This window comes from Felis catus, chromosome B3, assembly GCF_018350175.1.
Source record: "Felis catus isolate Fca126 chromosome B3, F.catus_Fca126_mat1.0, whole genome shotgun sequence".
Lineage (NCBI taxonomy): Eukaryota > Metazoa > Chordata > Mammalia > Carnivora > Felidae > Felis > Felis catus.
In genome coordinates, this window is record NC_058373.1 from 80,373,047 (window position 1) to 80,385,152 (window position 12,106).

Sequence of the window (12,106 nt, forward strand, 5' to 3'; positions counted from 1 at the left end):
AGAGACAGAGGGAGAGAGAGAATCCCAAGCAGCCTCCATGCTGTCAGTGCAGAACTCAACATGGGGCTTGATCTCACAAACAATGAGATCATGACCTGAGCCAAAACCAAGAGTTAGATGCTTAACTGACTGAGTCACCCAGATGCACCCCAAACATCTAAGTCTTGATTTCAGCTCAGGTTATGATCTCACAGTTGGTGAATTCAGGTCCCACATTGAGCTCCATGCCATCAGCGTGGAGCCTGCTTAGGATTCTTTCTCTACCCTCCCTCTCTGCCCCTCCCATGATCTCTCTTCTCTCTCAAAATAAATAAATAAACTTAAAAAATGTTTATTTAAGGGAAAGAAGAGTATATGTTACTTGCCATATACTAATCTAGCATTAGGTTGCTACCTTTTTTCCCCCTTATATCCCACTTGCTTAGTATGTAGGATTTTGAGATTTTTATCTATGTTTATGATGCAGCATTGTATAGAGATTTTCTTTTTAAATTAAATGATTCTTAGAAGTATTCCAAGTTAGATTTTTCCTTCCTTTTTTCTTAATGTCTTCACATATTTTTCTTTTCTCTTCCTTCTTTTATCATTGACCAAAGTTCAGGGTTTCTAAAACAGTGCTTTCTCAAAGAAATAAAGTGTGAACTACAGATGTAATTTTAGATTTTCCCATAGCCACATTAAAAACATAAAAAGGAACAGATGAAATTTATTTTAATATATTTTATATAACTCTATAAATCAAATTATTGGCATTTTAACACATCAATTTAAAACTAATTATTTTATATTCTCTTTATATATTAAGTCTTAAAAATTTGGTGTATGTTGTACTTACATCACATCTCAATTCTGACTAGTTACTTTCCAGATAATCAGTGGCCACATGTGACCAGTATCAACTGTATTGGACATCCTGTTTCTAAATCATTACGTCTCAAGTTCTTTGCTAGTTTAGAGAATGAATAAATTGGAAATATCTGCATATAGTCAGCAGTGTATCTGTAGGGGCTTTTTTAGCCCATGATTCCTAGAGTAATAAGGAATTTTGCTTTAATAAGAATGAACTAGCTTATCAGAGTGTCACTGACTTTGCTGAATCTGTACAGAATACCTTGACATCTGAATTAGGATATGTTGGGTAGTGCTGTTCAATATAAAAGAACCCTTGAACCTCCGTGTATTAAAATAACATATCTATATTCACAGTATTCTTTGTTTCTTGTCCAATGTGGATGGGCAAGGAGAAACTCTTATTTTTCATAATCACTCCCAAATTAAGGGTGATGAGGCCCCATCTCAACACGTACTTTCACAATCACTGTGGCAAGGGGCAAAAATTTGCAGGTTGTATTCACTGTTATGGATAAAATTTTAAGATTTTTTTAGGCAATATTTCATATAAAAAGACAAAGTTACAGAGTGCTATAATGAACCTCCATTTGCATCACTCAGTTTCCCAGGCAATATGTATCTTATCTCAGGCATTATATGATCTATGCATACATAGTACAGCATTTATCTTTAAAGAAGGACCATAATTTTATTATCATACCTAACAAAATTAACAATTATTCTTTGGTAGTATCTCATATTATCTCTGTATTCAGCATTTCCTAATTGTTTCAAAGATGCATCTTTACAATTGGTTTGTTCAAACAGGGATCCAAACAGTATCTGTACATTGCATTGGTTCATGTATCTTTAAGTTTCTCAGTTTATAGTAATTCCTCTGTTTCCATTCCTTTTTCATTGCCGTTTTTTGGTTGAAGGAATAGGAATCATTTTCTAAAGAATTTCCTACGTTTCTGTGTTTGGTTGATTGTATTCTTGTGGGACGCGATTTGACATGGTTCTCTATCCCCAGTATTTTCTATAAAATGATCTAGACACTTGATTAGATTTGTCTCAATTCTTTGACAAAATAAAAGTTACTTTTATTTTACTTTGCTGTTTTCTCATGTGAATATAAATCTTAGCTCTGCATAAATGGGTGTCACCTATTTCATCAAAATGTAATTTTGTTAACATTAGCTCTGTTTGGGTCTACTGGTCTACTTTAACTTGTAAAAGGAAACCAATACTGCTGAAGACTTACCCATGTTTTTAGCACTTCTCAATGTTATTTATTTATAACCCGTGATTGGGGACACCATTGTCCAGTCTTCCAAGTCAAGAAAGTATGAATATCAGAGGGAACAGTTTCGACTCTGCCTGTTAAAACTAATTCTGTTGTCTTGTATTTGTGTATAAATATTCAGTTTCTTTAATATGACTAAGTACAGCACAGAATGTTCTAATTTCCCAATTTTGAAGACCAAAATTTTTCTTATTTGCCTGGCTGTTAATGCAAACAATGGAAGTGTTCTTGCCATTATTATGTTATTTCTCAAAACACAGTTGCAGGGTATAGTCTAATGTACTAGACTAGACTTGACCTACTTTTATCAAGAGGAAATTAAGTTAGAATGACTAAAATTAACAACTCAGGAAGCAACAGATGTTGGTGAAGATGAGGAGAAAGGGGGACCCTTTCGTACTGCTGGTGGGAATGCTAACTGTTGCAGCCACTCTAGAAAACAGTATGGAGATTCCCCTAAAAATTAAAAATAGAACCACCCTATGACCTGGCAGTTGCACTGCTAGGTATTTATCCAAAGGATGCAAAAATGCTAATTCAAAGGGGCACATGCATCACGATGTTTATAGCAGCACTATTAACAATAGCCAAATTATACACACATACACACACACAATGGAATATTACTCAGCAGTCAAAAAGAATGAAATCTTGCCATTTGCAGCAACATGGATGGAACTAGAGTGTATTATGCTCAGTGAAAGAAGTCAGTCACAGAGAGACAAACATGATTTCACTCATACGTGGAATTTAAGATGCAAAACAGACGAACATAAGGGAAGAGAAGCAAAAATAATACAAAAACAGAGGGAGACAAACCATAAGAGACTCTTAAATACAGAGAACAATCTGAAGGTTTCTAGAGGGGTGTTCGGTGGGGGGATGGGCCAAATGGGTGATGGGCGTTAAGGAGCGCACTTGGGATGAACACTGGGTGCTGTATGTAAGTGATGAATCACTAAATTCTACTCTTAAAATCATTATTACACTGTTACCTAACTTGGATTTAAATTTAGAAAAATAATAAAAGAGGAGATTAAGTTACAATCAGTATTTAATCTGCTAGGACCTAGAAGTTTAATTATTAATTAAAAACTTCTAGGGGTGCCTGGGTGGTTCAGCGGTTAAGCATCTGACTTGGGCTCAGGTCATGATCTCACAGTTCCCAGGTTCAAGCCCCATGTCGGGCTCTGTGCTAACAGCCCAGAGCCTGGAGCCTGCTTTGGATTCTGTATCTCTCTAGCTGTATCTCTGTCCCTCCCCTGCTGGTGCTCTCTCTCTCTCGCTCTCTCTCTCTCAAAAATAAATATTAAAAAAAAAAAACCCTTCTATCTTAGAACTAAGATGATAATGTAGTCATATTAGATAATTTCTCCACATAATTTCTTTTTTTGCTCGTCATTCATTTACTCATTTACTGATGGCCATATTTTGTCTTTGGCTCACTATTCTTCAGAGTAGAGTTGAACCATAAAATACTGTTATTACACGAAGGAATTCCCTGGGTCTAATGCAAGAAGGAAGGGAAAGGATAGAAAAAATACTCACTTTCTAAAAGTTTAAAAATTATATTTAAGACTATGTTTGTTACTAGAAACAGGCATTAGGAGGCCTGTTTAAATAAATGGATTATGTCCAAATGTTGGACTCCTATACAACCATGATAAAGATGAGGTAGATGTAAATACAGAGGTAGAGAAAAAACTCTAAAATACATTATTGGGGCACGTGGGTGGCTCAGTTGGTTAAGCATCTGACACTTGATTTCGGCTCAGATTATTAGCTCATGAGACTGAGTCCCATGTTGGGCTGTATGTTGGCAGCACAAAGCCTGCTTGGGATTCTCTTTCTCCCCCTCTCTCTGCCCTTCCCCCATGTGTGCTCACACACGCTGTCTCTTTCAAAGTAAATAAACTTAAAAAAAAGAATATGTTATTTAAAAAAAAATAAAATACTTTGTTAAGTGAGAAAAGCAAGGTACAAAATATGCATAATGTAATCTAACTCTTTAAAATTAAAAGGATATGTCTATGCTGCCATATGCAAAAATATTTTTCTAGGAGGATACACAACCTTAACATGATTTTTATATATTTTTTTAAGTTTTAATCATTTGCATCTACTATTTTAATTAAAATACATAAACATTTGAAAGTACATTTTGTGTAACAAAACATTAGAAAGAGGTCTTTAAATTTCAGATGTGTATTTTGTCCTTATTAGAAATATTAGAAAAGACAGCAAGAATCTGTTGATTATGTTCCTCGTTGTAGGAAATGTTATGGTTCTTAAATTGTTACTTAAAAAAAGATCACTTTTTCCTAGGATTTCCATTTAAACAGAGTTAATTTGGAAGAATCTTCAGGAGTAGAAAATTCTCCAGCTGGTGCTCGACCAAAGAGAAAAAACAAGAAGTCTTATGATTTAACTCCAGTTGATAAATTTTGGCAGAAACATAAAGGAAGGTAAGTAAGAAAAGTATCAGTAAGTGAAAGATTCACCCCTTAAAAAGAAATGAAGATGTCATATGACAATGAATTTGATTTAAAAAATCAAAAAGATAATAGTGGTTCATCTACACAAGAGGTAGCCATAACTAAATAGTCTGTAGAGATGTCTTTATTGCTTGATTTCTTCCTGATTCCTATGTTGTTTTTTGTTGGTTGTTTTTTAGGGGCCACTTGCCTGTTCATTAAAACCATACTATATGATTTGGTAGATTTTATAGGTAGTTTTTTAAATTGTGTTGCTATCCATTGACCCTCTACAAGACCATTTCTGTCTTTCATTAAAATAGGTTTTTGTGACAGGAAAACATTGAAGTGTAATTTTCCCTCTTTGTTCCGTATCTGCCTTCATACAAACACAGTTTTAGATAACTGTGGAGAGAGAATAGCTAAGCCTGAAAATCAGATTTGTTTAAAGCACATTAGAAATAATAATTTGCTTTGTGATTTATTGTAGGCAGATATATAGATCCCATGTGTTGCTATGTCCCTTTAAAGTTTAGGGTATTTAATGGCCTCATTAATTGTTATAAAAGTTATCTAGTGGTCCTTATGGCTAGGGAAGTCATTCTAAACAAACAAACCAAAAATATCCTTTTTCTCTGAGAAAAAGAATGCTGCTCATCAACAATTACAGAAGTATAATGTTATTTATTATTACTATTATTTTGAGTATTTCAAGCATTACTGTACCTATATATGTGTCCATGTTCGTGATATGGCTATTCCTTTTGGCCTCATTTATGTTTAAAGAGAAGTAAAATAATAGGATTGATTCAATCAGCTGGATTTTTTGTGTGCTTTATCTACTTATAACTTTTTTTTTTGTTTTTAACACTGGAAAGTCACATTGCTTATAACAAGGAATTTTATTTTCTCTGCAAAGAAAAGTCACGGTTTTCCTCTTTCTGCTGTGGCAGCTTAGGTACTAATATGATTGATTTTATTTATTTTTATTTTTTATTTTTTATTTTTTATTTTTTAATATAATTTATTGTCAAATGGCCTTCCTTCCATACAACACCCAGTGCTCATCCCAACAAGTGCCTTCCTCATTGCCCATCACCCACTTTCCCCGCTCCCCCAACCCTCTCAACCCTCAGTTTGTTCTGTGTATTTATGAGTCTCTTATGGTTTGCCTCCCTCCCTCTCTGTTTGTAACTTTTTTTCCCTCTTCACCTCCCCCATGGTCTCCTGTTAAGTTTCTTAAGATCCACATATGAGTGAAAACATATGGTATCTGTCTTTCTCTGACTGACTTATTTCACTTAGCATAATACTATTATAATTGATTTTAAATGATTTTCTTCTCTTTAGAATTCCATAGTCTGTATTTTTTTCCATAGTGGCAAAGAACAAGAAATTACATTTACGTTATTTATAGAGTATGCAGAGTATTTTAAAGTTAACTTGAAGATTCACACTTTTGGGGGGGCGACTGGGTGGCTCAGTCAGTTGAGCATCTGACTCCTGATTTCTGCTCAGGTCATGATCTCACAGTTCGTGAGATAGAGCCCCGTGTCAGCTCTTTGCTGACAGCTTGGAGCATGCTTGGGATTCTTTCTCTCCCTCTCTCTGCCATTTCCACGCTGTATCTCACTCTCTCTCTCTCAAAATAAATAAATAAACTTTAAAAAAAGATTCACATTTTCTAATAGAAAAAAGCTTAAGAAAAAAATGTCTTCAAATATGGAAGATTTGACTATTTTCTTTAGACTATATATTTAGGAACAATCTAAGAAGTCAGTTGAATAGTAAGATATTTAATTCTTTGTAAGTAATTGTAGCCCTGAATAACTCTCACTCTAAAGATTGTACTACAATATTAGAGAAATACAGTAATAGTAATGTATGTGCAAAGATACTGGGAGATTGTGTAGAATAAAAGAAGTAACTTAAATCTTTCTGAGCTTCATTTTCCTCATCAGTAAAATGTAGGGATGATAATTCTACGACTCTATTGCCCTATTTCAGAGGGTTGTTATGAAGACAAAGTGAAAAATATAAAGAAGTAACTTGCCCAGAGTCATCTAGTTATCATTGGTAAAAACAAGAATAAAGGCCAGTCCTGGCAGATCCCAAAAGTCCTGGTCTTAATTATTAATAGTATGTACCTCACCAAGACCGTGGTTAGATTAGATGAGAAATTGAGACAGATTTTTAGCATTGTGTTTGGCATAGAGTGAGCACTCTGTAAATGTAAGCAGTTATTGTTTGTTAGTCCTAAGACTAGAAGATACTGGAGATTTCAGGATTATCTAATTCAGCCAGCACATTTAAACATGCTCAGTGCTATATTCTGCCAGCATAGTCTGCTGAAGCTGAGGTTTATGCCTACAGCTGTCATGTAAAACTGGACTGTTTTCCTCAAAATCCTTTCAGGGACTTCTGCCATTTCTCTCAGTCTCCACTGGGTGAAATGTGCTGATTGTGAATGGAGTGTTACCAGGTGTCAGGGCAAAGTGCTTTTGTTTTATTGCTATTCATTGTCTTTTCTTTTTTGAAGGAAGCAAAGCTTCTGGCCTCTGCTAAAGCTGTAGATGAAAATTATTTACATTAGGGACTATTTCATGGTCAACCACACATTCGTTTAGAATTATTCAAGATTAGTGCCACGTGAAACTGTTCCAACCAAAGCTGCTCAATGATTGCAGATCACTTGTGTCCTAAGTCTACGGATATTACTGCTAAACCTCATTTGCCTGGAAGAAGACATCCCACATTAGAACAGCAAAACTGTGGCCTGTATTCTGTTTTTACTAACAGTGTTCTAAGATATTAAGCTTACAGAATTAAAAGACCTTTTTTCACAATTACCTGCATGTAATATTTTTTAAATGCCATGTTTGTAGTTATATGAACCCTTTGATAATCTGTGTTAATTTGGTTAGTAATATTTAATTGATGTTTGGTATACCATGACTCCTCTTCTTTGTTTTTCAGTCACTTAAATATTTTACTTTTTTTCCTAACAGCATATAGGTGAAGAAAAATATGATATGGCTAATGAAAATAATAGAAAAAAATTTAAATGTCCTTAAATGTAGAAGTATTATGATATGCATTTTAAAGAAATAGTATTTATAATATAAATACTAGAAGGATATATAGTTGGATTTATGCTAAGTGTTTTCTGCCTATGTTATATATAAAAATATTCAAATCCAAATAGGTACGTTTAAAATAAAAATAAATCCTCATGGTATATATTTCAGAATTCATACAAAAAGGAATATTTTAATGTCATAATCATAGTTCATCTTGTTCATTACTGTTTCAGTCCATTCCCCGAAGTTGCAGAATCAGTTCAGCAAGAACTAGAATCCTACCGAGCACAGGAAGATGAGGTTAAACGACTTAAAAGCATTATGGTAAGATTCTGTTTGCTGTCTTAGAATTATACAAAAGTAGGACATCTGGAGGGAGGAAGAGGTTAACTTTTTTGTTCCTTATGAAAATTTGAGCCATTCAGTGTTTTAATGACAAAAAAAGTATTGTCAATTTACATAAATTATCTCTTAAAAAAATGTAAATACTGAGAAGAGCAAAATTTTTTCAAAGAATAATCTGTATTTATAATCTGAAAAAATATATAATGTGGCTTCATGTTAGAGGTCTGTGTTCCAGCGCTGCACACTCTAACTGTACTGTGATACACTCAGCATGTGGCCATACTGTTTATTACTGTGTGACCAGTGCCAAGCCTCTGCGCCTATTTCCTTATCTGAAAATACTCGGTGCTGCTCGGTAGTCATCCCACCATTTATATTAGACTGGTGGTACCTAGAACTCTAATGTAACTATTAGAGATGGGTGTTTGTTCCTTAGAGGAGAAGAATCGTCACTCTGGGTGACTCAGATCTTAGTGTTTATCCGTAATCTGAGGAATATATTGATTTTTATGTTTCTGGGATCTTTTTTTTTTCCTTCTCAGGGACTAGAGGGGGAAGATGAAGGAGCCATAAGTATGCTTTCTGACAATACTGCTAAGCTAACATCAGCTGTTAGGTAAGTAGGCAATATACGACCTTTAAGTCTGTCTGTTGATAAGATTTATCTTGAAGGCTAAAAGTTTGGCTAATATTTTTAATAATAGGAAACAGTAGGTAATGGCATAGACCTTTAAATTTAAAAAACTAAATTGTCTCTTTAAGCTGATTTAAGTTCCTTTTATATAGCAGATCATTTGCTTCTTTCACTAGTTAGAATTGTATAATGGGGATAATTTTACTAGGAAGATAGTATTGGTGATAAAATAATACAACTTACTATTTTATCATTGCTGCTGTTATTATGTTAACTAAAGGTTAAGCACGTTCTTTCTGGTACTTGAAACCATCAAGGAGAGAAGAAATGTGTTTTAAATGTATATGTAAAATCATATTTCCATTAATCTGATTTTACTCTAAACCTCCAGATTTTGGAATCAGAAAGTGAAATGGTGGAATAATGATGTTTGGGAGGGAGATTACTTTAAACTAAGAAGTATTTTACTTGTATTAAAGTAGTGAATATTGTTATGTGTTAAAGCCTAAGAGATTAACTTTGGTTGATATCAGTTTAATTTGTCATTTTATTACTACTTGTTTCCTCAGAGGAAACACCCAGGTGTGTATTTTATTAAGATCTATGTCATTTTCTTAGAAAATTGAATGGTTAATTTTTAATTTTTTGGTATTTGTAGTTCTTTGCCAGAACTCCTTGAAAAAAAAAGACTTATTGATCTCCATACAAATGTTGCCACTGCTGTTTTAGAACATATAAAGGTAAATTTAACCTACTCCCCAATATTTATGTGTTCTATTTATGTAGAGTTTTATACTTTTTAAGATGGTTTCATATTCATTATCTCATTGAGGCCTCACTGTAATAATGAGATAAAATTATCAAAGGCAACATTAGTGCCTTCATTTTTTGCAAATGAGGAAGCTTAAGAATCCAGAAAGATTAGTGATTTGCCAAGGTCACACGTTTAGTATATAAAAGTTACATCTGTGATATTTGTATTATGTTGTCTCAATATTGCTTCAGTACTACCTCTACACTTACTCTGTTAACAGTAGACCTGTGTCTGTCAGTAATAGAGATTTAGACACCCTTCTAACTATAGTACTATCTAAAATATCCATTAACTTTTAGTCTTAGATGAGTATTTTATTATTAAGGGTTCTTACTGTCTCCTGTTGTACTGTGATTTTGAGATAAATGGTTTGTATCTTCTATATGTTGTTATCATAGTTCTTTTATCTCATTACTTTGTTCATGATTACCCCATATCAGTCCTTCAGTATTCTGCTGTCCCTTATTCTCTGGACATGTAGCTGAATTTCAGTGACAAATTGGCCATACACTAGGACGTGGTTATTACTGACCCTTGCTTTCCGTCTGATATGATATATTTGAAAAAGCAGTGTAAAATAGCTAAATATGTTTATTGCTTTTCAAAGATATTGATAACACCTTGAATTTATGGGAAAGGGACTTAAACATTTTTCTTTATTAATGATTTAAAAAGTCATAGAGATAGGAAGGAACTAATATAGATAGATAATGGACATTGTGCATCATGGAATTTAAACCTGCGTAATTTCTTTTGTTCCACATCTCAATATTGGTACTGGCGATTTTCATGTACCTACAGGGATAGAAACATAATTGTTCAGTTTATAGATGACTCTACTGATATTTTCCCTTCCATATTTAGCATCTCTGTAAAATGGGTAAAGACTGCACAGATCTGTTTGCCTGAGGTCATTGTCTCCTGTGGAGATAATATATATCATCAGGTGAAATACAACAGAGAGCTATATTGAGAATATCCTTCAGTAGGAGAGAAAAGGCTTTGCTTACAAGGTGAAGACTGAATCTAATGTAAAAAGTTTACTGCATCAAAACAAAATATAAGTTCTGGTTTATATCTGTTAACCTGTAATTTTGTACTAAGGATCTTAGGATCCATTAAACTAATATTTTTTGAGTACTTGCTTTGTGCCAAGCAGTGTTGCTAGGTGCTAAGCGCAAGTAAGTGGACAAGTAAAAATAAATTCTAAGAAGTTACAACAGTTGTTAATAGTCCTGTGTGGTCTTTAAGATTTAAACTCTTCTGTGGATTTACTTTGACTTTGGTTTTGTTTGTTTATTTTTTCATTAGTAAAGTTTATTGATTCTTACATTTTACTTTGTGACCTCAGTTCTCATAGCTGTAAAACCAATAAAATTACCAAACGGAGTTGTGTAACCCAAAGTAACTAATTTATTATACTATGGAAAGCGTAGTTTTATCCTATTCATAAAACTTGACAAACATTATCCTGCTACAAATTTATATGAATTACTCCAGGTCAGAGACTAGAGCTTATGGTTTAAGAAAATTCTAGCTAACGTAATTGATTTATTCAGTCATGTTTATGGAGTAACTGTGTGTTGTGCTAGGCCTTGGAAATTCTGTGGTAAATAAGACAAGTTATGTATTCTCATGGAGCTTCTATTATAGTAACAATAAACAAAGTACCCAAATTAGAAAACAAGATAACTTCAGTCATTTAGGTGATAAGAAAACAAAAACAGGGTGATATGAGGTGATAGAGAACATCAGAGAGGGCTACTGTAAGTGGTTAGGAGTAAGTGGTTAGGGAAATGACCTTTGATGAGGTGATGTTTGAGTTGAGACCTGAACCACAAGGAGCTGGTTAGTGAAAATTCCAGGGCCAGGCATTCCAGGCAGAAGGACTAAAAAAGTGCAAAGGCCTTAAGACAAGGAACAAAGTTAGTGTGTTTAAGGACACAAAGGAAGATTTCTATTAATTTTTTTAATCTTTATTTTTGAGAGAGAGAAACAGAGCATGAGCAGGGGAGGGGCAGAGAGAGAGAGAGACAGAGACAGAGACAGAGACAGAGAGAGAGAGAGAGAGAGAGACAGACAGAGACAGGTTCCAAAGCAGGCTCCAGGTTCTGAGCTATCAGCACAGAGCCCGACATGGGGGCTTGAACTCAGGAAAACGAGTTTATGACCTGAGCCGAAGTTGGACGCTTAACCGACTGAGCCACCCAGGCGCCCCAGGTCATAAAGGAAGATTAATGTGCTTATAGTAAGGAATGAAAAAGTGATAGACTGTGGGATCAAGAGAAATTGGAATTTAAGTGTGATGGGAAGTCATTGGAGATTAATGACATGATGTGATTTGTGTTTTATTTTTTATTTTTTTTTTTAACGTTTATTTATTTTTGGGATAGAGAGGGAGACAGAGCATGAACGGGGGAGGGGCAGAGAGAGAGTGAGACACAGAATCGGAAACAGGCTCCAGGCTCTGAGCCATCAGCCCAGAGCCTGACGTGGGGCTCGAACTCCCTGACCGCGAGATCGTGACCTGGCTGAAGTCGGACGCTTAACCGACTGCGCCACCCAGGCGCCCCTGTGATTTGTGTTTTAAATAGAAAAATGAGTCTGAGTGATGGGTGAGTT

At 34.5% G+C, this 12,106-nt stretch overlaps 1 protein-coding gene across 2 annotated transcripts in view; it reads left to right on the top strand.

Annotated features, from left to right (window-relative positions):
- SCFD1 (sec1 family domain containing 1) overlaps positions 1-12,106 on the top strand; it is a 117,520-nt gene that overhangs the window by 39,027 nt on the left and 66,387 nt on the right. For both annotated transcript variants that reach the window (XM_023255623.2, XM_023255624.2), the window contains exons 11-14: positions 4,463-4,602; positions 7,925-8,015; positions 8,579-8,652; positions 9,329-9,410. In XM_023255623.2, the coding sequence (XP_023111391.1) occupies positions 4,463-4,602; positions 7,925-8,015; positions 8,579-8,652; positions 9,329-9,410 (387 nt within the window). The remainder of the gene's footprint in view (positions 1-4,462; positions 4,603-7,924; positions 8,016-8,578; positions 8,653-9,328; positions 9,411-12,106) is intronic.